Raw genomic sequence first — 26,843 nt, forward strand, 5'->3', positions numbered from 1 at the left:
AACCAATTTTGATGTGTGTCTTACTCACAACATTAGCTGCCTCCTGTGGTGTATCGCTCACAGCTGAAGCACAAAATCTATATCATGTTCTGTGTTCCCATGCTGTGACTGGGCTGACCCCTTTTTCCAACAGTTACATAAATGCCATTCGTTTAGTCATTTTTATGTCCATTCTAACCACATTTTTGGTAAAAGTGAGTTTTAAACACCCATACCTTAAAGCTGCAGTCCGTAACTTTTTTTTCAGTTAAAAATGATCCGAAATCAATATTTAAGCTAGTACATAACCATACAGTATTAAAAACTATCACCTTACTTTAGCCCGATTCACAACGGTTAGCTTATAATAATGTTTTCTAATTTGAGTGGTACGGGTAGGTTTTCATGGGAAATTCGAGCATGGCACTGCATCATTAAACATAAAGAAGTTGTCCCTGCTAGTAGGCTATCGCATGTGAGGATCCTGCAGGTGGCGCATCGCTTATAGCCTTTTCTCACAGCAGCTAGAATAATTAAATGTGTCATTTTGATGGCGTATTGTGATCCAGAAAGGATTATGTGTTTATGAAACACATGTGAATGAAATTAAATTATATTCCAGTTTTAAATATGCTTTTGATTACAGATAGCGACAAAGAGGCAAAACTTACTGCAGCTTTAAAGATACTTTACACATAATTGTCTTTTATGGTGTTCCAAACCCTTGGAACTCAAAAGAAGATATTTTGAAGACCGTTTCAACTGTTTTTGTCCAGACAATGAAAGTCAGTGGGGATCAGTGTTGTTTTGAACCCCACTGACTTCCACTGTATGGACACTGAGATATTGTTCAGAACATAATTTTATTTTCCACAGAAGAAATGGTGACCTAAGGGTGAGTAACTGACAGAATTTTCATTTTTGGATGAACTATCCCTTTAATTTTCAATCTCACTTACTCCTCCAGTAATCAGGTCTCTCCTGGAGCTCCAGGTTTCCTGGATCACAGCCATGGATTTTCAGTCCTGGCTTTCAGATTTGCTTTGAGGCTTTTAAGAGATGGATGGTCAAAGGGAATGGAGGGTGGGATCGAGGAGGTTTACAGAAGAGAGAGAGAGAGAGGGATGGCATAGGGATTAACGTAGTTTTTATGAAATGGTGTTGTCCATCTCAGAAGACCTACACATGGATTTATTATCAAATTGTGTCTGCAGGAGGCAGTTCAACCCCCCACCTAAGCTTTTTTTTTTTCATGCTCACTTTTTCCCCCCTGTTTATTCAAGGGATTATGGACCCCTAATCTCTTTGAACCATAATTCAGATTAGATTCTGTATTATTTTTAGGCCCGGGCCTGTACCCAACTCACACTCTTACCGACCATGTTACTGTAATAGAAAATTGATTAAAACGCTTGACCACTGTCCCAGATTCCAAGAACATGACATCAGAGTGATGATATAAACAGACAGACTACATCAACGTACAGCGCGTGTATTCATCCCTTCACCGTTGATGACACACCGCAATTGATTTCTTGTTTGCGCTTTTGTGCGTGTGAACTGCCCTTTTTGTGTGTGTATGTGTTGATTCTGGGCACAAAAACACACTAGGGATTACATAGCCTCTGACACATGCTGTTTACTGAACACTTGATGCATATGGTAAACAAAAGTGGCAACTGAGTTCAAGTCTGATTATTTGGTGCAACCTTTTCTTGTTCGTTCTTTTCTTTTCTTTTTTTTTTTCTTTTCTTTTCTTTTCTTTTCTTTTCTTTTCTTTTCTTGGGGAATGGGGAAGTCGTGGCCTAATGGTTAGAGAGTCGGCCTTGTAATCAAAAGATTGTGGGTTCGAGTCCCCGGCCGGCAGGAATTGTAGGTGGGGGGAGTGAACGTCCAGCGCTCTCTCCACCCTCAATACCATGACTGAGGTGCCCTTGAGCAAGTCACCGAACCCCCAACTGCTCCCCGGGCGCCGCAGCATAAATGGCTGCCCACTGCTCCGGGTGTGTGTTCACGGTGTGTGTGTGTTCACTGCTGTGTGTGTGCATGTTGGATGGGTTAAATGCAGAGCACGAATTCCGAGTATGGGTCACCATACTTGGCTGAATGTCACTTCACTTCACTTCACTTCTTATCCAGAATAAGATACAGGGTTTCCTTTCCATTGTCATGAAAGACCTGAACATTTTAATTTATAATTATTGAGATTAAAATGGCGTTTTTTACATAGATTTTTAAAAGGGATCTAATGTAATTTTTTGTGTAACTTCATTTATTTTGGATTTTGGAAAAAAAAAGGACATGGCATCAAAGTTATGTAAACAGAAAATATAGAACACACAACCCTTTAAAGGTTTAGGGTTGGCAAGATAAAACAAAAATGCTTTTGAAATAATTTTTTTATGCTCACCAAAACTGCATTTATTTGATCAAAAATACAGTAAAACAGTTTTGAAATATTACAATTTAATATTTAATATTTCTAATTCAATATTTTAAAATACAATTTGTTCCTGTGATGGCAAGCTTGGTGCGTGCATAAATAAATATTTTTATTATTCATTTTGAAAACAGCCGTGTTCAATATTTTTGTGGAAAATAAATGAATTGGTCAAAAGGTGTGCTTGAAGCTGCTATACCAGACTTGCTGCAAGCCAAAACAATCTGTCTGTCTGAGATTAAGAATTACATCGCTTATTCAATGAACGTTTAGTATTTAGTGTCATTCAGCTGTACCTGGGCACCTGGGCTGTTATGTAAATGCAGAGGCAATCTTTAATACAGACATAGACACATACACACTCATCTGTCCTCTTCTACTTTCCCTAACATGCAGTCCCTTGAAAGATGGGCTTTGCTCTTAGCATCCTCTTGTTGCTTCACTGCTTGTTTGTTTTTTCCCCCCCTTGTTTAAAATGAATTATGAAGCAAGAAGAGGAAGCGGAGAGCTGCAGCGAGTGAGCGTTGAGGTGTTCAGCCCCGGGCAGAGAGAGATACAGAGATAGAAGGAGACTTTGTCTTCTCCTTAAACTTACTAATGCATCTATTCCCACTGGACCACATAATATGCACCTAAGCTAAACAAATGAAAGCATGCAGCAAACTGCATATTAGAATTGGTTTTACTGCTCATATGAGGGAGATTGAGGGGGTTGCTGTGTGTTTACACTAGCTTCCTCTCAGCCGGGGCCCGACTTGGGCTGCCGTGTACATTTCATTATTCTTCCCTCCTCCAGGGAATGCCTGAGAGGATCTGGTGGGCTAGGTTAAACAGAGCACAATTAGATTATGAGCTGGAAGATTTTAGGGTGCTGGCAGGTAATTGGTCACCAATTCTTTTAATATCACCTTCCCAACTTGAGCGCATCGGTGATATTATCCAATTTGCATGCACTTATTTGTGTTTTTATCGTATTTGTCTCTTGTCTAGTTCGGTTTGCTGATAGCAATCTCGATATCTGTCTGTTTATCATTCCCTTGCTCTCTCACGCTCTCTCTTTTTTTTCTCACGTGATGTTTTCGAATTGCATTTCATGGTACAGTGAGATTAGAGCATGACTCGAATTGGCCTCGTTCATTTCAAACTTCTGGGATGGATTTTTAGTATGCATGAGTCACAGTGGATGCATACTCTTGAACTAGTTGTTGAATATTTTACTGCATAAAAGTTAACGAAGAACATTAATATACAACATGCAGTGTATGTCGAATATTGTACAGAAGATGAGACATGGTTTAGATTGTACACTAGGGAGAAGTCTTAATTGTTTTTACTGTACAGCAACTTATGTGAGGTGATGAATTGTTCCATATCTGTAAGTGACTCATGGTTGCCTTGTAGTGGTAATAAAGTTTCTAGGCTAAAATATAACCACTTTAACAATGTGCAAATACACAGGTGTGTATATTATTTGAGTACTTCATAGACTCTTAAAGAACTTCATTACATTAAAAGCTGACTGGTGCACTCTACGGTACATTAAGTGGTCGAGTGTGTTTATGTGCGGTAATAAAAATGAAAAGTTTTTAATAGTATTTATACTTTTAATTCACCAGAAATGCGCTGTACTGTGGTTTTGTAATAGCCCCTAGACATTTTTTGTTAATTTGGTTTAGATTGTTAATTTCCCTGAAGGTATTATACTTGCTATTTGCTAAAAATCTTTACTCCATTTTTTACCCAAAGGTTTATTTAAGCTTAAAGTATTGTTACTAAATTTGCAATTAAAATACCTCCTTAAAATCCTCAGTTCAGACTTTGCACTTGTAAATGTAATTCATAGTGATTCATCAAAAAAATACAATGTACTATAATTGTGCACGCGACAGCTACGTGGTGAGGTTCTTTTACAGGTTTGATCCCAGGATGAGGTGACCTGTGAACTGGCAATTATTAAGAGAACACTATTACCATTTTGACCTTTGAGCAGGACACTTAACCTCAGGTTGCTCAAGGGAAACTGTCACATCTGCTGAGTAACTATTCAGCTGAAGTTAAATACCCTGAAGTCGAAAGACCTACCATTCTGTCAGAAATATAGTACTTTGTTCAGCTTCTTTTTCATTCAAGCAATTCATTTTCATGGGCTGGCTGTTAATATCTTAAGGAGCCATTATTGAATCTTAAAATGTTTGCATTTGTATTTTTCCTTGTTCCTTTAATGTGTTATGATAAGGGATTGTGGCAGTTGTGGCAACTGTTCCTGTTAGTTTAATATAGTTTTAATATATTTTAAACAGAATTTGTTCCTTTGATGACAAAACTGAATTTTCAGCATTAATCCAGCTTCAGTGTCACACGATCCTTCAGAAATCATTCTAATATGCTGATTTGCTGCTCAAGAAACATTTCTTATTATTATCAATGTTGAAATCCATTGTGTGTAAGCTGATGTTTTTCATGACTCTGATGAATAGGTTCAAAAGAACAGCTTTTATTTAAAATGTTGTCTTTTGATCAATTTACTGCATCCTTGCTGAGTAAAGTTATTAATTTATTGGAACCTAATAAATTAGGTTCCAATAAACCTCTGATTGCCCCTTTTTGCGTCTGCTGTAACCTTTCATGTCTTTTGTGAGTTGTCCCATGGCCAAAGCAAAGGCCCACTCAGGCCTGTTGTCAGTAGTTGTCCTGGGTATTGTTTTAGACAGCTAAGTGTGAAGAGTCAGTTAATACAAGACCCCTGAGATATGTAACATTCTTATGACAGGCTTTTCTCTTAATAGCAGACAAGCGCTTTCAAAAAATACACGCCCATTCCACTGAAATAGGAGGTTCATTGGCCCTAAAAGGTTTGAGAGCGTCCCACAGGGACACTTGGATATTATATTGGTTTGAGTGCGTGGGTGTGTGTGTGAGGGTGTGTGTGTGTGCATGCCAGTTGCGGTGCACATGGAAGCTATTGTGGACTCATATTGGTTTTCTATTCTCTGGTGCATGTGAATTGTGAGGTTTATTACAACACGTTCACATGTTTGTGAAAGTTTCGATGTACAATAGAGACAGTTATTTCACCTACAGCATGTTTTTCTAAAGCATTTCCCAGGAATTTCTTTTTTGGCTTGCATGTGATTTAGCTATGATTTCACAAAGCGATTATAGGCTCTCGTGGAAAGATAATCTATTATGATTGACTGCAATAATCTGGGCTTTCAGGAGGGTAAAGGTCTGAGGGGGGGCCAGTATGGGCAGCATTGTTTATTCCTCTACTCCTGTAGACCACCCGGACCATGACATCATCCGTTAGAGCCCCCATATGTTGCCTTTGCTCATGTTAATGACATTCGTAAGTGGATTTACCCACTCTCTCAGATTTTAGCTTTAGTAACGGTCACCGTGTTGCTGTGGAATCCACACGGATTTGTCTGTAACGGCACATTCGTAGATAAAGTGATTTTGTCTAAAGCACCTCATGTCATTTGTCTCTGTCCTCTTGTCTAAGCTGGCTGACTTGCTCTAATTGTGTTTGGCTTCGTTTAAAGGGATAGTTCACCCAAAAATTTCATTTACTCCCCCTTATGTTGTTCTAAAGTATTACGACTTTCCTTCTTCATGAACAAGGGCTTGAGCTTTTATGCTTCAAAAAGGGCTGAAATGCATCATTAAAGTCTATATGACTTGTGCGCTGTATTCCAAATCTTCTGAAGCCAAATGATAACTTTATATGAGAAGCAGACATAAATTTAAGTCATTATTTTGTTATAAACATCATTGATATTATGCTGAACCACTGCTTCTGAATAATTGAATCAGAGAGTCGAAAGGATCAATCCAATTCATGAACAAACAGATTCATTGAAAAGGATTCAAAAGAATGATTATTTCATGAATTAGACTTCTTTTAGCACACTTGAACACTTTTATAAAATTATTTAACATCCTTATTGAAGCTTGAAATCTTCAGTCCTCATTCATAGTAATACTATGATGAAATAATACAAGTTTGCAATGACATGGAGATGAGTAAATAAAGATAAGGTTTTTATAATGCTGTCAATCGATCAAAAAATAGTTAATCACACATTTTTCTGTATTTAATCACCATTAATCACAGTAACATTCAAATTTGTAATCATAAATATATTTTTACATTGCATCTCCAAATTAATGTAGAAGCAACAAAGACAGTCTATTTTAAATAATTGTTTAATGGCATCTTTTCTAATGTGATTTTTTTGTTTAATAAATTTTTGTGGATAAATTGTGTAAATATAGCCATTCAGCATTACAGCAAAATTTGATTTTGTACCATTACTGTTACTAAAAACAGTCTTCACAAGAACCCATTATAATAAATGTCACATTTAGCTGTGCCTTTAATATATTGCGTTGAAAATAGGTTACTTAATGAATTGATGTTTTTGTCTCTGTCAATATCATTTTGACACGAGATTAAATGATAGTGTTTTCATTTCTTGGTGAACTATCCCTGTTCAGTCTAGTCTTTACTCTTTTAAACTTTGTGCTCTTGGTTTTTCCAGCTCTAATTTAGTAATAATCAATATTATTCTCTGTTATGCAGGTCAGACTCAACCTACATAATTTTTCTCTTACCTTTTCCTCATTATTTCTCTCTATCTGTCCGCACTGCATCTCCCCATCCATTTGTCTTCCTGCCTTTCTATTGATTTACCCTCTACATTTAAAATCTTAGTGCTGTTGTACTACGAAGGCTCCTCTATTACACCACAGCCTAAGAAAATTTAGACTACAAGCTTAGAAATATAATAAATATGGCCACGAGGTACAGTCCTCCTTCTTTCTGTCTTTTTTTCCCACTCTATCTCCGTCTGTTCAGTCTCTCGGTAGGCTGTTTGGCTTATACGAAGCTCTTTTGAAGGTAAATCTTATGTCAGCTCTTGGCCAGAGGGACTGAGCTGATGAGAGGTCTCTTTATCATCCTAATGGGAGCCACATAGCTCTGGGCTTGCCTGCATGCGGTGAGGGACCACGGAAAGCTCCGCAATAGTCAGGCCCACGCCGCCCCTCTCAGCTCTGGAGACAGTGTCCATATGCAGCCGTGGTATCTAGAGAGTGCTGCTGCATACAAACAGCTGACCCAGAGACAGCATGTGATCCATGTGGCATGTCAAAGACACTAATACTGATGCACAGTGAGTGGAATGGTAAAATTATGTAGATGTGTAAAAGAAAACTTTGCAAACAACAAATATAGAAACACTTAAATTCCTAGGGTCTGAAGCTCAGAACATGCCTGTACCAGAGGGGTCATGGTTTGGCAGGTTATCATGACCTCATTAGCCTCTGCTAGGAGAGATCATAACTGCACCATTTTGCTGTAAAAAGCATTTTTTTCTCCATTGATGGCCATTAAAAATTAGCTGACAGAATACATTTTTAGAATACTATACACTACTGTTCAAAAAGGGTCGGTAAGATTTAATGATTAATTTATTAATAGAAATTAAAATATTCCAAATATTAAAATATGATTTTTAAAAATATAACAAAATGCAGGGTTTTTTTTCCTGTGATGGCAGAGCTGAATTTTCAGCAGCCATTACTGTGGTCTTCAGTGTCACATGATCCTTAAAGGGGTAGTTTACTCAAAAATGAGAATTCTGCCATTAATTACTCGCCCTCATGTCGTTCCAAACCCATTTGTTCATTTTTGGAACACAAATTAAGATATTTCTGATGAAATCCGAGAGCTTTCTAACCCTCCGTATAAAGCAAGGGTCCTGCCACATTCAAGGTCCAGAAAAATAATGCATGTGACATCAGTGGTTCAATCGTAATTCTATGCATTGTGATACTCGCCAAAATGTTGCTAGAGGTGACGCGGAGGAGAAGAATTGTTGAATAAAGTCATTATTTACATTTTTGGAGCACAAAAAGTATTCTCGTAGCTTCATGAAATTTCAGTTGAACCACTGATGTAACATGGGCCATTTTATCGATGTTCTTGGTATGTCTCTGGACCTTGAACATAGTAGGACCCTTGCTGTCTATGGAGGATCGGAAAGCTCTTGGATTTCATCCAAAAAAAATCTTAATTTGATGAACAAGGTCATACGGGTTTGGAATGACATGAAGGTGAGTAATTAATGGCAGAATTCTTATTTTTGGGTGAACTATCCCTTTAAGAAATCATTCTAATATGCTAATTTGATGCACAATAAAAATAGCTTATTATTATCAATGATAAAAGTTGTGTTGAATCTAAACTTTTTGAAAATTGGAAAATAATTACATAAATATATAAATAAATTACATTTCTGACCCTATTTGGAATGATAGTGTGCATGGATTATAATCAGATTTATTACAATGACATTTTTATATATCATTACATATTTATTATTATTATTATTACATTTAGATTCTACATTTTAGCATAGATTGGCCTATTGCCTATTTAGCAATTATTGACCTGTATGTAACCACTACAAAACAGTCGTAAAATTCATCAGACTGCTAATGAATCAATCTTACTGGGTTGTGATAACATGCACAGCAAGATTGCTTGAACTGATAGAGGCACACAGTTGGCATCCTCTCTGCACTCCAGAGCACTGCCACTGTTACAGAGACTGGAGTCCTCGTCCAGTGCCCTGGCTGAGTGAAACGAGTGGGAAAAGACACCGTGAAGGAGGGAAGAGCAGTTGAAGGAGACGAGAGAGAGACAGGGGACGTCATTGCTTGTTATCATCATAGCAGGCACGGGGGCTCGTCACGCCAGTCGCTGTGTCTAGGCATCAGAGAAGAAAACATCCAAGCCCAGGGCTCTGGTCATGTGACAGGACCAGTCTTTCTTTACCACAGCTCCCAGTAACACACTGTCACTATCTGTCCATCACTGCAGTGCAGCTGTGATTTCACACAACTTTTGCTGTGCGTCAAGTGGAAGGCTTTCATTTGACAGGACCCCTGATAATGTTCTTTCAATTAATAATGCAATATAACAGTTTCAAACAAAATTGATCAAACCATGCTGCCAAAATGTAGTTAGTCAGAGGAATTAGACAAGTCGTGACACATCAAATGACTGACATTCTGTGAAGATTTGGAAGCTAATTACAGTTCCAGCATAGTCTTCATTCATCAGAGGTTCCCATATTTTGCCTCATGCACAAATTTTGTCAGACTTTGACTTTAAGCATAAAATCTGATCCACATGCAGCTTTTTCTGGCCAAGAAACACCCATTTAAACACGAAGAGACTGTCCGACTTGAGATTTATAGCATCCAAGTCGCGTCTTAAAGCTGCATGATTAATCAAAATAAAACCGAAATCTCAATATGGCTTAGTGCAATTATTAAATTACAAAGAATGTGATTTAATGAAATATATGCTTTCTTGCTTTGTGTGTTTCAGAGTGAAGTACGGCACTGTGTTCATTTACACACATGCAGCTCATGATCCAGTGGCTTGGTTCATAGTAAATTCTGTTAGGGTGGGTTTAAATAAAATAGATGTACATCAGTATTGTTTTTCCAACCGAATAACGGTCATTACCTTTCTCCAGGAATTCTAGACCTCCATGGTTCAGACAGCCCATGTGACCTGACAAATTTGAGACTAGTAAAAGATTTGGCTAATTATTTTCTATTCACTGTGCAACGAATCTTGCATTTCAACTCGCTTGTTACAATCTAGCAATGCCAAATCTTGTTCACACACACTCGCTCATGTCTACTTATAACGAAAATATCGTCAGCATGTCAGTCACTGTTTTTGAATAATTTAAATCAGAGTGCTGAGTCACTAGACTGGGAAAACAACCAGTAATGTAAGTGAGAGGCATTATAGCCTGTAAGAGCTTTTTTACTGTTGTTTTAATGGAGATGGAGGACAGGAACGCTGTGCTGTCTACCTACAAGGTGAGTGCAGGAGAAAATGAAAGGTTATGAGGGGGTTGAGGGTGAGAGGTTAAATAAGTTAAATCTACAAGATGGATAGTGGCCTGGCAGAGGTAAAATAAATCGGTAGGAAAGAGCAAAAAGCAGGGTAGATAAAGGATGTAAACAGCATTAAGCTTCGCTAATCTGAACACAGGACACATTCACTTAGCCAAAGCCAATGTAGGGTCAGGAGATCGATGAAGCGCTCCAGTATTACCTTCTTTCTCACTCACTGTCTATCTGTTTTATCCATCTTTTGTCTTGTTAAGTAAACTTTAGGTTTGTCTGCTAATTTCCCCCTCCGGCTCCAACTCGAAGCATCTTTCCATCTTAACTGTGTGTGCATGTGGAGTGTTTCAGCAAGGAGCACCATTGGTGCTCTTTGTACCTGTTCTTGCCTGAGCGAGCATCAGGGGAACACTCTGATGCAAGGGGATGCAATGACAGAGCAGAGTGACGCCAATCTCCCTGCTTGTGTGAACGTCTGTGTGTGTCTGGCTGTTTACAGCCAATATATCACATCCCATCCATTCACGGGCATGAGTGATCATGCCAGTCTTTCAGCATCTGTTATGTACGTGGCATACGGGATTGATACAGCATTGTGTCGGCTCATCCACGAGCTTCAGTCTGCTGTCTGTTCTTACCGCTGTGTATCTGTGCATACACCGATATGTAAGTGTGCAAGTCCATCACAGTGTGTCAACTGGTTGCCGGTTTTGCACGTCTTCACGTCTTCATTAACATGACAGGGGTGCAGCATTGCTAAAGCATTTTGTCAGGAGATGCCGGGCTGTCACAACACATTTCGTAAGGACAGCTCAGCGCCAGAGACAACAATGGCCCAACACACTCCTGGCCACATTAAACTCATCCAGGGAATTGCATTAATACCTTGTCTCTTTATTTTCCTCTTTCTTTTTCTGTCTCACCACTTGCTTTCTCTTTCCATGCTCCAGTCTTTGCCGTGGTTACTTAGACACGGCACACATGTTTTTGTTCCCTCCCTCTTCCTGGTTCTGTCCTCCTCCTCTACAACAGATTGCCTTATTCTGTTCACTGTTCTCCTTTCTCCTTGGTTACTTGAACAATCTCTTTCTCAGCCTGGTCTCCAAACTATGTTGTTTCTTTACAAGCTTCGACTTTCTTTTTTTTTTTTTGTAGAAGCAAGATTCTTAGGATTAGCCACTGCACATCCTCATGTTCTCCAGTGATTTCTAGGGTTGCTGGATAAATTCCCCTTTGCTCATCTCACGTTCTTTTCGGTCTGTCTTTTCTCCCTATCTTTTTAGCATCTTCTCTTGAGTTCTGATGTAATTTTGCTGGAAGGTTCATCTAATTGAATCCCTCTCTAAAGAACCCAGCTGCAGATAAATACCCGATGTCTCACTAGCACACTGATATTTGCTTTTTTGTTTTTTGTTTTTTCATTTTTTTGTGTGTTTTGATGCATTTTTTGTTCTGTTAGATTTTTTTTATTTGTTTTGTTTTCTTTAGTTTTTTTCATGTTGCTTTTGTTTTGTTTTTTGCGTTCTGTTCTTGTTTTCTTGTTTTTTATTTATTTGTTTTTTTAACTGTATGTTTGTTTGCATTGTTTTTTGTTCATCTTTTTCTTTCTTTCTTTCTTTCTTTCTTTCTTTCTTTCTTTCTTTCTTTCTTTCTTTCTTTGTTTCTTAGTTTCAACTTGCAGTGTTCCTCCTTTCCCTCATCACATGTGCGAAGCCACAAAATCTCAAAGGCAACACTGGTATTCTGCTGATGCAGCAGTTCACACAAACACACACACACACACACATTCACTCTCATTAAGCAAAAGCTCATTACATGTATACAGTGCTGTCCCATTTAACATGATTTTTAAGGTGAGAACTTTTTTTTGCCACATGTATGAATATAATTATTCACAATTATCAGCTTTTGGTTGCTTGGATTTTTTTTTTTGTGAATGATGACAGCTTATTGTCTTAAGTCTATGTCTCCACAATATGGCATTTTGGTTGTGAGGTGTGATTAGTTTGAAAAATAGCATTTATACTATAATTGTAATTATTAACAATGCAGTGCAGCTGTTTTTCATTTTTCAGAGGTTCGTAATAAAGGTTAGGGTTCTTATGGTCCACTATTTGGCACTTGACCACTGAATCAAAAATAAACTAAAGATCTATTAGTGAGTACCTTTGCACCTCTGTGGATGTGATACTTGTATTTACTAAAGAAATTTGCTGACTCCGCTCTAAAAGAATGTGATTATAGACAAACAACAATCCACCACATATCACTGACTCTGAATCAGATACAAAACAAGACTGGTTTCAACCTGTTTTGTGAGTGTAATGTAATTCATCATGTTAATCTTTTATTTTTCGTTATTAGTATTTTTCCTGTTGAATACACATGCACATACAAACAATTGTTATCTGTTTTGCCTATTCATTCTGTTTAAAGGTCTGGGAATCATTGGATCTAACTGATAAATGTGAGAGTGTGTTTATGAATGTTTCAGAAATGTGAGGTTTGAAAGGAAATGTGTTTAGTCTTTGACTCTCTCAAGCGCAAAATAAGACTGAATGACTCACAGGTTGGTCTTCCTTATAATCCACAGCTAGTGAGCGTTTCTCAACATACCATTTTCTATAATTACCACAGTCTCTGTGATATGATACATTGAAAGAAAGACAAAGAAACAGTCTGTGTCCATGGTTTAAGACGAAGGTAATGTTGGGCATTACCCCATCACTGCCTGAGGCATGTGTCTGATGACATCAGGGGTCAGAGGTCAGATCGTTCTGCTCACCTCCCCAAAATTGGGATTTTAGGTTTTGAGTGCTTGTGTGTGCGTGCCGTCCTCTATATGTCCTTCTACTGAGTGGTAATCAGGTGGAGTAGTTTGTTGAGGGGAGAGGGCATTCCTGTGTGTGTTTAGAATAGAGTGGGTAATTGTAGGGAGTCTAGAGAGGGCCTGTAATCACCCTGCCCTTAGGAAGGAATGCTGCTCATCTTCTCATCTAATTACACCCATTTAAAGCAGCCTGGCTCCACAACTCAACCCGAGGAGGAAGGGGGTGGGGTATGTGTTGGGGGTAAAGGTGCACAGAAGGAGCAATCCCTGTGTACTCACCGTAGAAGTAAAATAGGCTATATATATATATATATATATATATATATAGCGGTGGCCAAAATGATTAGAACACTACTATTTTCTCTTGAAGCAGACGTTGCCACAGACGTCACCTGGATTTAGTCTGTCTCAGTTTGTTCTGTTTCTTCATGTCATTCCAGACAGGCTAGATGATGATGAGATCAGATCTCTGTGTGGAGCACTGGCTGTTGTCAGACTCCTTGTGCAAACAAATTATTATTAGCCTACAATAAGGATTATTAGCCTACAATTAATGGCAAAATTAATGTTTGGAAATGTAAACTGATATTTCCTACTGACACACTACAGCAAAAGATAATAATTTTGCATGATATCAAAATATCCAGACATAGACAAATATAAGTGGCAAAGGAGCTCAGCTTGAATCCAAGATGAAAAGCTTCTTCCATCCAGATATGACACAGCTTCTGTCCTTTGGAAAAATTCTCTTAAAAAATTTAGTTCTGACAAGAAAAGAAAAACCGAGGGAGAGCAGTGGATGATGTTGAATTCCGTGCTGTTCCATGGAGATCTGTATATCAACTAAAGGTCCTCAGGGAGATCTAGTCCATGTGACTGAATGTCATGGCAACCAGCCACACACATGCAGAGCGACTGGCCACCTTGCACTCTCACAGCTACGCACAACATACACACCCATGAAGTGCTGTCACTTGACTGATGTTAAGACCTGTTTGTTTCAGTGGTTGCTTTCACATGAGTAAAAATCCCTCACTTGGTCTTACTCTTTCTTTCTCCCCCTGGTGTTTGTCTGGGGGTGATTGATGGTTTGGGGGTTCTCTGTCTGTTCCCATGCGGTAGGTGGTGGTAGGGGAGAGTGGTTTGCAGAGGGGGTTCTGCAGAATGGGGCAGTTATTGATGGTGGCTGATAAATGGGCTCAGTGGGGGGTGGCGCCCTCTAGCCGCGCCCCAATACAGAGTCAGCAGCACAGGAAGAAGAGGCTGATGGGCTCTCCATCTTCATGCCATTCCCATGGAATGTGTCAAATGACACTCAGGAACTACCTGATTTAAAGGGAAAATTGACCCAAATGTGAAGATTTGCCATCTTTTTGACACTTTTATGATTACTTTCATGAATATATATATAAATAAAATCAATAAGTAAAAAATAAACTATAATATGATATATAAAAATGTGTGTATGTGTATTTATATATGTATATAAAATATAATAAAAATATATAATCGATATGTTTAAGATTTTATATATATATATATATTTATATAGCATTATATTTTATTGTTATATTAAAGATTACTGTATGTATATACACTGACCAAAATTATAAACGCAACACTTTTGTTTTTGCCCCCATTTTTCATGAGCTGAACTCAAAGATCTAAGACTTTTTCTATGTACACAAAAGGCCTTTTTCTCTCAAATATTGTTCACAAATCTGTCTAAATCTGTGTTAGTGAGAACTTCTCCTTTGCCGAGATAATCCATCCACCTCACAGGTGTGGCATATCAAGATGCTGATTAGACCGCATGATTATTGCACAGGTGTGCCTTAGGCTGGCCACAATAATAGGCCACTCTAAAATGTGCAGTTTTACTGTATTTGGGGGTCTGAAAACCAGTCAGTATCTGGTGTTACCACCATTTGCCTCATGCAGTGCAACACATCTCCTTCGCATAGAGTTGATCAGGTTGTTGATTGTGGCCTGTGGAATGTTGGTCCACTCCTCTTCAATGGCTGTGCGAAGTTGCTGGATATTGGCAGGAACTGGAACACGCTGTCGTAAACGCCGATCCAGAGCATCCCAAACATGCTCAATGGGTGACATGTCCGGTGAGTATGCTGGCCATGCAAGAACTGGGATGTTTTCAGCTTCCAGGAATTGTGTACAGATCCTTGCAACATGGGGCCGTGCTTTATCATGCTGCAACATGAGGTGATGGTCATGGATGAATGGCACAACAATGGGCCTCAGGATCTCGTCACGGTATCTCTCTGCATTCAAAATGCCATCAATAAAAGGCACCTGTGTTCGTTGTCCATAACATATGCCTGCCCATACCATAACCCCACCGCCACCATGGGCCACTCGATCCACAACGTTGACATCAGCAAACCGCTCACCCACACGACGCCATACACACCGTCTGCCATCTGCCCTGTACAGTGAAAACCAGGATTCATCCGTGAAGAGAACACCTCTCCAAAGTGCCAGACTCCATCGAATGTGAGCATTTGCCCACTCAAGTCGGTTACAACGACGAACTGCAGTCAGGTCGAGACCCCGATGAGGACAACGAGCATGCAGATGAGCTTCCCTGAGACGGTTTCTGACAGTTTGTGCAGAAATTCTTTGGTTATGCAAACCGATTGTTGCAGCAGCTGTCCGGGTGGCTGGTCTCAGACGATCTTGGAGGTGAAGATGCTGGATGTGGAGGTCCTGGGCTGGTGTGGTTACACGTGGTCTGCGGTTGTGAGGCCGGTTGGATGTACTGCCAAATTCTCTGAAACGCCTTTGGAGAGACGGCATATGGTAGAAAAATGAACATTTCAATTTCATTTCAATTCTCCCTCAAAACTTGCAACATCTGTGGCATTGTGCTGTGTGATAAAACTGCACATTTTAGAGTGGCCTATTATTGTGGCCAGCCTAAGGCACACCTGTGCAATAATCATGCTGTCTAATCAGCATCTTGATATGCCACACCTGTGAGGTGGATGGATTATCTCGGCAAAGGAGAAGTGTTCACTAACACGGATTTAGACAGATTTGTGAACAATATTTGAGAGAAATAGGCCTTTTGTGTACATAGAAAAAGTCTTAGATCTTTGAGTTCACCTCATGAAAAATGGGGGCAAAAACAAAAGTGTTGCGTTTATAATTTTGGTCAGTGTATATATATATATATATATAGAGAGAGAGAGGGAGAGAGCATTAATATTATACTATATTATATTTGTTTGTTTTATATATTCGTCTTTTGAAAAAGGTTTGGAAATGACAGATAAATAAATTATTTTTATTTTGACTTTTCCTTTGAGAGTCAAAATTTCATTTATAGTACGTTCATTTAGCCCTCTTTTTAATTTAAAGCCAATTTGAAAGTTTTCAAAAATAAATAAATGTTTCCCTAACATAGACAAATGCCCCACCCAAACTCATGGCATTTTTCTTTTTTTTTGAGATTGTCTGGTCAAGTATAGTGTGTTTATGTTGAATTTTTGAAAATGACCACCAATCATTGATATTGCGAACTAACACACACCACAGCTGCCTTCACTAATATTCTCAATGGTAATTATGAAGCCTGAGGGAGTGGGCGTGTCTGCACCAGAGGGGCGGAGTCAAGCCCTTATACAGTAGTGTTTAAGCATTCATGCCATGTGTTCTTTGTGTCTGTTTACACACCAACATACATTTCCTAAGGGACTTCGGTGTCTGTGAAAGTGCACGTACATGTGCCTATTTGTCCAGAGGCTCTTAAAATGTGCTGAACGTGTGAGACCAGCATTATTGTCAGTTCAAATATCTGCTTCCCACAAACCCTCACCTATGCAAATCTGCCAGCCACCCTGGAGACTCAATCCGCACACATACCCACAAACATAGAGGACAGAAATAGCCCTGTCACACTAGAGCTTGTTAACATGCTAGATTCAATCAAAGGCGTGACATTTCTGTTGCCATGATAGTTCCCCGAGCCATTATTCTTGGATCTTCATCTCATACCTCATTTAAGTCTACGCATGTGTGTTTGTACATGCTAGTGTTTACATGTTGCCGTGTGTGTATTGTTTGTGTGTATCGGTGAGAGAATGCCAAGTGATAACAAGCTCACCTGTCCTACAAGGGAAGAAGTGTTGATTCTGATTCAGATTAGAGAGGAAATAAGAGACTGATGAAGTGAAGGGCATTCTGGGAAATCCATCCAGGGTAAAATATGTCTTTCATGTTTACTGATTGCTTTTGTTCTTTTATATTTGGTAGCTCTTGTCCTCTAACATCACTCAGTTTTTCTAAACACGTTTTGCCTCTTTCTTTACGCAGTGTGCATGGCAATTTAGCAAGTAAAGACATGCAGGTTGTGTGTGTGTGTGCAGTGAACTCATTGTGACCTTGTAGATTTGCAGTGTTACTGTTTTCTTTACTTTAGATGTGTTAATGGACCACCAAAACCTGTCAATATACACCTTACTCGTCCGGTGTTTATAAAAACGCACTCTTCAACAGGCTGCGTCACTCTCTCTTCCCGTCTCGAGTGGTTTTTTATCTGTTCTCACTCAATCTTGTCCTTTTCCTACTGTCCTTTTTACACCATTTTCTTGATTTGTTTCATGTTCTTCCATGACACTTCTGTTCCCCATCTCCTTTTCACTTTACCCTTGATTCCTCTTCTCAGTGTAGGCACAGATAGAATCACTGAATGTTTTTCCTCACATTTTCTTGCTGCATTTTAGAGGAAAATTCACAGGATTTTGTGGAATGGATTTAAATATGGCCTAATCGGTAACACTAAGATTAATAGACATCTGTTGGTAGCTGGAAGCATAATCAATAAGGCAAATTTTTGAATAAACTCAAAACTTTCAAAAAGGGGTGAAAATTTGTAGAACACATCTGTTTTTGTCCTTGCTCCATTTCAGATATGTGTGTGTAAATTTACTCGGAATATCAATCACTCGTAATTGTCCTATAAGAAGCACCAGGGGATGTTTTTATTATCCATCTATCATTGTCTCTCTTTAGTCCAACCTGTGTGCCCATTACTACAGTGTTCCTATGGAGAACTTGATGATGATGATGATGGTAGTGGTGGTTAGAACACACACACTTTTTGTCGTGCCTGTTAAAATGATAAAGAAACTTGCGAGTAGATCAGGCAACACTCAATGATATAAGGTGTGTACAGGTCCAAAATGAACTTTTTGACACCTGCCAGTGGGTAAATATTTCTTAGTTGCCCATGATACTGTATTTTGTATTATTTTACTTATTTTTTATTTATTTTTTTTGTAAAAAAAAATGGTATTGGCAAAGTGCAGGTCATTTTTAGTCCATATACACTAGCAATCTATACACAAACATTGTCTATTGTTCAAAAGTTTGGGGTTTGTAAGTTTTTTAAAAATATATTAAAAAAAAATAATAAGTCTTATGCTCACAAAGACTGCATTTATTTGATAAAAATACAGCAAAACCAGTAATACAGTGAAATATCTCATTTTAAAGTAAGTGTTTTCTATTGTAATATATTATAAAATGCTGTTTATTCCAGTGATGGCAAAGATGACTTTTTAGCAGCCAATACTGTCAGTATCACATGATCCTTATTATTCTAATAGCTGATATGGTGCTCAAGTAACTTTGCTTATTATTTAAAACAGTTGTGCTGCTGTATAGTTCTGTGGGAACCATGAAACCTGCTCCGGGTGTGTGTTCACTGCTGTGTGTGTGCACTTTGGATGGGTTAAATGCAAAGCACAAAAAAAAATAACGCTTTTATTTGAAATACAAATATTTTGTGACAGGCTATGTCTTCACTGACACTTTTGATCAAATTTATATGTCCTTGCTAAATAAAAGTATTAATTTATTTAAAAAAAGAAAGGGTGGGTGTATAAACAAACCTTTCCAAATAAACTTCTGATAAATCTGTGGTAGAAGTCGTTAAGAAGGTGTAAATGATGCAACAGATGTTTGTTTTTTGTTTTTTTGTTTGAATGGCTTGTCACCTACGTTTATAATTTTACTTACTTTTATATATTTACTTACTAAAGCCAACTCACTTACTGCCATTGGATGCTTTGAAAGTATTAATTTTGTACCATAGGTGTGCTTGAAAGAGGTTATTGTGTGTCAGTGATGATGCAGCCATTATAAGATCATTTCTGCTATGACTACTCTACTGTAGTTAGCAGAGATGCCGAGAGAATATTCTTGTCAGTTCAGCTGTGTGTCACTTTCTCAGAGACAGCACCCTCATCATCAGCAGGATATAGCTGGGCTATTACTGAGAAATAACTCAAACAATCATGTTATGCTCACTAGTGGCAGAGAGAGAACTTCCAGCCTGAATGCATGGGAACAAAGTAACACACAAAAATATGAACAATATAGAGAAATATGTCACCTGAGATATGTGTTACAGTAATTTTACCACAATACATTCTGCAAACGTGGTAAATCCGCATAATGCATAACCTTAAAAATATATATATATTTTTAAATAAATTAATACTTTTATTTAGCAAGAATGCATTAAATTAATCAGTGACACTAAATACATCTGTAATGTTGCAAAACAGTCTATTTCAAATAATTACTGTTCTTTTGAAATTTCTGTTAATCAAAGAATCCAAGTGACACTGAAGACTGGAGTAATGGCTACTGAAAATTCAACTTTGCATCACAGGAATAAATTAATATAAGGAATAAATTAATAGGATATTGAAGTTATTGTAATTGTAATAATATTTCACAATTTTACTATATTTCTGATTAAAATACAGTGAGCATAAGAGACTTATTTCAAAAACATTAAAACATTTTACAACTTCGAAAGTGTGAAAGGTAATGTATTCCTTTTAAAAATAGCAATAGAATAAACCAATGATCAGTATTAATAACAATAAGCACAAATACAGTTCTTCTGCCAAACAATGTTGTGCATTAAATTACCCATAGGCTGATTAAAGTTGCCAGGCAACGTGATGCATTAATATATTATTGAACGAACGTGAGAATGGGTGTCTGTAAATCAACAGTTTTCTGCCTCAGGATATTGTTGCCAGTTTAGATGAATCAGAACAGGTTGGAGTAGCTCAGGTTATATCAAACACTTGCAGATGAGTCAGTAACACTAGCTGTTTACTGTGCAAATTACTGTTAAGTGGTAATTATTTTTGAATTTGTAGAATGTGATTTTCTACCTGTTTTGTGTTGAGTGCTATAGCATGGGTTTGAACAGAACATCTTAAAGGAGAAGTTCACACTCGTGTCGTTTCATACCTGTCTGGCTTTCTTTCTGCTGTTGAACCAAAAATGTATTTTGAGGGGGGTGAGCTATCACTTTAAATGGCCTGTCTATGCCATTTCATATCCTCATTGTATTTCTGTCAATAAAAATACTAACAAGTAAGTAGTAAAAACCACTTCAGGGCAGAGGATTTGAGCACTCTAGTACTTATGGTCTCTGTGGGCAGGTTTTTACCACCCATTTTCACCGCTTGAGGTCTTACTGTTGAGAAATGTTGATTCTAAGCATTGATGAAGTCCAGATCGTCTAGTTTTCAAAGCATCATTAAGAGAGCAAAGTTGAGGGTAAAGCTGTAGTCAATATATATTATGTGGACGGTAATGACAGCCTTTGTAAGCTAATGATAAAGTGTGACTCCCATGACTGCAGACTTTCTGGAGCTAGCAAAATTACACTGTCTGACACCCTCTATGGCTTCTTGAGTGAGAGTCGCCATTCTTTTGTGTATAATTGTGACTTGCATTGTTCGTTTGTGTGTGAGAGAGACAAGACAGGTCCAGGAACATTTTTGATTTTAGGCCACATCATTGTTAGCCATGTGTTTGTTTGTGTGTGTGTTGTCCCTTTGAGCATTTCTGTTTCTCTTCCATCGCAATCTTAACTCCAGAATCGCTTCACACACATCTCAAAGTGCAGCTGCCTCTGCTTTGAACGCTGTCTTGTTTTTGTGTTCATGAGTGTGCGTGGTTGTTTGCACATATGTGTGGATGTTTTTACCCTTCCCAGAGACTGAGATCTGGGAGGCTTTGGTCCCGGCTGTGTCTTGTCTATCATTACCGTGATAAAAGACCTGCAGTCGGGGGCCTCTTAAGAGCTTCCCTCTTTTTAGGAGTGCCAGGACCATTCCAGCTAAATTGTGGGCTGCCAAAAGGCCTGATGGGTATTCGTGTCTGCTCTTCAAACTGTGTGAGAGTATTCTTTGTAAAGTTAGTGTCCAGCCCAGTGGAGGGCTAGCTATTATGTGTTTCAGGCAACCTGTGCTCTTCAAAAAAATAAAATAAATAAATATATATATATATATATATATATATATATATATATATATATATATATATATAAGCCTCTTGTTTTATTTTATATTAGTTTTGTTTAATTTAATTTTAATTTAATCTTTTATTTAGTCTTTATTGTCCATTATTTTCTAAATTTCTACATTTACTTCAGATAGATAGATTGATTGATCTGTTATCAATAAATAGCTCTTATATATGTAAACAGATGATAGATAGATCTATTATTGATAGGTGGATTGATAGATCTATTATCAATAGATAAATAGATTGATAGATATATATTATCGAAGATAGATAGATAGATAGATAGATAGATAGATAGATAGATAGATAGATAGATAGATAGATAGATAGATAGATAGATAGATATTGTGAATCTAAAAACCATCATCACCTTTCCATATGTTCAGTCTGTATCTCTGTCTCACAGATTCTGTCTTTTTCAGACTGACTTTCACACATGCTTTGTCACCCAAAAGATCCTGCATACACACACATACACACACACACACGTAAAGAAATCTAGTACACATTCTCACTCAGCTTCTCTCCTTGTTTCGACAAAATGGCTTTCTTTTTTCCCCTCTCTGTGTGTGTGATCGGGAATGACAGGCTATGTTTTTGACTGGTGATTTTCTGTAGTAATCGATGCCATATGGAGGTAGTGTGGAAAAAGAGAAACACAATTGCTTATCGACAGAGAAGTCAAAGTCTGAAAAAGACAAGCTGACAGCTGTCGGAGGAGAGAGCGACACAAAGGGAGGAAAGGAGAAAAGGGAAGAGAGAGAAAATAGAGATGCAGAGTTAGTCATTGGCACAATACACTTTCATGTCTTGAAAGCGAGAGCGATATTTGGGAAAGTGCTGAAACTATTGAATCTCTCTGTTAAGAAAGTATTATTATTTTTATGCTTTTTAGGACGTGAAGAGTTTATAATGGTGACAATTTTGTGAACACCATCATTTAAGACATTGCTTCAAATATCAAGAGGATACTTTGTGTAGTCTGTGGCTATGAGTAATAGAACACTTTTTTATTTAACTTTTTCTTATTTTCTTATTTTATTTTAATATTTCATTATTTTGTATTTTTTATATATTTTTTATTTTAATCTGTACTTTAAGTATATATATTGGCAATATTGGTTAGATACGTGAGTGTGTGTGTCTTGATGTTTTTTTTTTGTTTGTTTTTTCGCTGTGAACTTGCAGAAAGGACGTAGCTGTCACAAAATGGCACAAAGTTGGACTGACACTTTCAGCTATAGGACCTTCTAGTGGCCTTCTAGCCACTGACCTATCTGATGTGTGTGTGTGGGTAAATTAGATTTTATTGTGTGTAACACACACAGTAACACTACACAGGGCTTTGCCTATTTCAGCATGTTATTGTCAAGTAAAATCTCAAGATTAAATAATATTGAGACATTTTCAGTTAACTGTATTAAGTGAATCAGTAATGTGTAATGATTTGGAAATGTTTGTGATAATGCATTTGTGTATTCTGCTCTTTGGTCAAGCCTAGTTTGTTTGCTCTCTTTCTCTCTATCTCTCTTTCTTCCTCTGTTCTGCCCTTTCTATTTTCGACCTGACCTGTATAGTGTTCCTCCTCCTTTGTATGTGAAAACACCCTCCCAAATCCAATTTTCAACTTGCTCTTCCCTAACCTCTTTCACCTCTGCAGTCCGCAGACAAGTCCAGACCCTGTACCTCTCACACACGCTTGTTGCATCAAACACAGAGGCACACAAAGACGGTTGACCCGCATGTCAGCCTTCAGAGCACTTATGATGTCTCCTCCCCACCCAGTCTCTCACGCTCTCTCCATTTCTGTCCTTCATTCTTTTCTCTTTGCATCTGCATTTCGCAATTTATTGAATTCTGACCAAGTTTTAAGGGCACTTAACCCACAACCTGAACATGAGCTGATGTGCATGAGAAGAATATTTCTGGCTTAAGCCAGAGTTTGAATCAGATTTTTGATTTTTTGGGGAAATTGGTGGTATATAAAATTTCACTGACATGGAAATGATCAGATAAGAGCAATTAGTAAATATTAAAATTTTTACATACGTACAGTAAAAACTGTGAAATATTACTATTTAAAAAAAACATTTCTATTTTAAAAATATTTTAAATTTTATTTATTCTTGTGATGGCAAAGCTGCTGATTTGGAGTCCAACCTGCTTCAGGATATGAATGAGAACTAAATTATGTTCCTGCACTGCAGCAAGATGAGCTGTGCCATCAGAAATATTTTAGTCACATCATTACAATACCAGTTGATGACAGTTGTACGTGCGTGATAATTAAACTCAAGCAGTGCCTTCAACCATGAGAGCCTTTGTGGTTTAATGGGTGAACTCTCCCCTGTCACGGCCAAAAGGAGGTGTCATCTCCATCTGAGTCGTATTTTTGTTTGTAATTGCCTTTGTTGTCATTTGTGATTATGCCTGTCAATGAGAGAGCTGCTTTGGGTTGAATTTTTAGGCTTGACATTGACTATTATTTCGATATTGCAGACAAGGGAAGAATAGAAACTGAAAACAAATGTAGTGCATTGAACTGGGGGAAAAACCTAAGGATGTTTACTTATCTGAACACATGCTTTCAAGTTTTAGTACATTATCACCCTAGTATAATTAAGGTTAGTCAAAAAAAAAGAAGCATTTCACAGTTGACAACCCAGACAAAAAAAAATAAATAAATTGTCAGCTCTGAGAGGTGTGTGCTACAAATCACAGAAAGTGCAAACCAACCAACAACTCTCTCGTTTTGCCCTGCAGTGCCGGTGTCTACAGACCTCATTTTCTCTGTAGCCAATAGCCTATGTAGCTTTTAATGCTTGAAAGGATAACAGCATTGTCGTGTTGGAGGTGACAGGGCCTGGGTGCAGAGCTGTGAAACACACAGGCCCCTGGATGAGCTCTGTGCTGGGAGAGATGTGTCACTGGGAAAATGTCAGGGGATAATGTGTGATCACTGGGCGTTTCAATGGAAGGTCAAGCTCCCCCACCTTCATCTTGGCTCTGTGTGGACTCCCCAGGGATGCTTTACTGAGCAAATGCTGTATTACAAGAGTACACTTGAAATGTCAGGGACCGAGTCTTTCTCAACACACACCGACTCGCCACTACCCCTCTGGCAAAACTAATTTGCTGTGACAGATACATGCTTGTGAATAAACTGTACACATGTTCTTACCTCTCTTTCTCTGTTTTTGTAGATGGCAGCGATTACAGCGAAGTTCTCCCGGACTCATTTCCGTCTGCCCCGGCTGAACCGTTGCCGGAATTCCAGAGCGAGCCAGAGGACGCCTTCATAGTGAAAAACAGACCTGTCAAACTTTCCTGCAAGGCTGCTCCGGCCACGCAGATATACTTTAAATGCAACGGGGAATGGGTGAACCAGAACGACCATGTGACCAAAGAGAGTCTGGACCCTATCACAGGTAAAGGATGTGGAAACCTGAGCTCAAGACCCATATGTGCTTGTTGAACATTGACTTGTAAAACCATAGACATTAATAGGCAGTTAGAGGTTATGATTAATCTCAAACATGTCTATTGGAGTATGTAGGTCTTGGCTTGCTAAAGTTTCTATATACTGTAGAATAGGCCACTTTAGAGATTCCTGAAAGTTGACATTTGAGTCGATCCCATTCATTTTCTCCACTGGGGAATTGTTTTTGAACGAAAGTACTGTATTAACCTTTAAAGACAGACCTACAATGTGCAACGCAATCAATGGTATATGCTTTTGCTGAAGCCATCAGTCCACATTATTTCAACTTATTTTTTAAATTGCGTTAAACAGAATCCTAAAACATGAAAGTACAAAGGAATTGCAAATAATCACAATCAAATCATGCTAAGAGAACACTGTAGCATCCACCCGCTCCCATTCAGAAGGAATGACTGAAATAGTCAAAGCCATTTATTTAGTGTACTTTATAGTATGCTTGTGTAGGAGTGAACACAGCTACGTTCAAAAGATCTTTCAGGGAACTGAATCATAAAAGTAGTAAAACTCTTTGTCTGCTCCAATGAATTTAAATGTAAATATGTTGACTGATTATTCTGATTATATCAATGGTGCAATTGTCAAACTTATTTTCATTCAGAACTTTTATTCTTCCCTATAGATACATTTACATTAGCTTTAGATTATTGTATTAATTTTTTTTATTTGTATTAATTTAAACATTTTCATGAAATTATGTAATGTTTATTAATTTTATTGTTTTATTTTATTAATATATTATTTGTTGTTTATCAATTCACATTTATATTATGTTGCATATCCATTATATTGTATTCATTTTTATTATTAAATATTTTGTTATATTTGTTAAATACATCGATGTAAATTTATTAATTTAAATAAAGCACAGTCTGGGGCTTGCAATTTTACTACTTCTGTCAGAATGTGTAAGTAACACATACATTTAAAACTTGATTGATATATTCCTGTTTTTTTTTCCGTCTTAGGTCTGGTAGTGAGAGAAGTAGATATCTCTGTCTCCCGGACGCAGGTAGAGGAGTTGTTTGGACTGGAGGATTATTGGTGCCAGTGTGTTGCCTGGAGCTCGGCAGGCACCACAAAGAGCCGGCGGGCTTACGTCCGCATCGCCTGTGAGTTTGTGTTCAGCAGCTTATGTGATCTGTTGGTGTGACATGCCTTCTGAGGCAGGCACTCTGCATTTAAAAGACAGAACCTGAAGAGAAACCTAGTATTCCAACTATAGAACACTCACTATTTTTGCTTGTGCTATTTTAATCCACAACACATGCATTTTATTTATTTTTTTGCTTAGAATTTTTAATGGAAACACTTAAATTTTTTGGGGGGGTTGTTTTGGTTTAAAAAAATATATATATATTGCTGTGTTTATCAGACCTAAGGAAGAACTTTGAACAGGAGCCACTTGGCAGGGAAGTGCGTCTGGAGCAGGAAGTTTTGTTGCAGTGTCGTCCACCAGAGGGCATCCCGCCTGCTGAGGTGCCATATCGCCTTCCTATCCTTTCTGTTTTTGTTTCAACCTCCTACTGGGTTTTCCTCAGTTTGTTTCATGCATAATAACAAACAAACAATCTTTGATTCCTCGAGGTTTCAGTGAAACCCGTGACCGGTGGTACTTTAATATCGCAGGCTTTGATAAAACTTTCAACCACACAGGATATTTTACAGTGTTCATTTTTATTCAGTTGCATTAATTTTTTTTGTATTCAGAACATACCTGGTGCTTTTTAATTTTCTATTCAAATGATTTTAAGTGTAATTTAGGTCTAGATGCACATCATTCTTCTTCAAACTGAATGGAT

At 37.9% G+C, this 26,843-nt stretch overlaps 1 protein-coding gene across 2 annotated transcripts in view; it reads left to right on the forward strand.

The window, feature by feature from the left end:
* LOC306882186 (netrin receptor UNC5B-b-like) overlaps window positions 1-26,843 on the forward strand; it is a 54,364-nt gene that overhangs the window by 15,039 nt on the left and 12,482 nt on the right. For both annotated transcript variants that reach the window (XM_079436660.1, XM_079436659.1), the window contains exons 2-4: window positions 24,746-24,970; window positions 26,010-26,153; window positions 26,417-26,520. In XM_079436660.1, the coding sequence (XP_079292786.1) occupies window positions 24,746-24,970; window positions 26,010-26,153; window positions 26,417-26,520 (473 nt within the window). The remainder of the gene's footprint in view (window positions 1-24,745; window positions 24,971-26,009; window positions 26,154-26,416; window positions 26,521-26,843) is intronic.

Source organism: Barbus barbus (genome assembly GCF_936440315.1).
Source record: "Barbus barbus genome assembly, chromosome: 16".
In the NCBI taxonomy this organism is placed as follows: domain Eukaryota; kingdom Metazoa; phylum Chordata; class Actinopteri; order Cypriniformes; family Cyprinidae; genus Barbus; species Barbus barbus.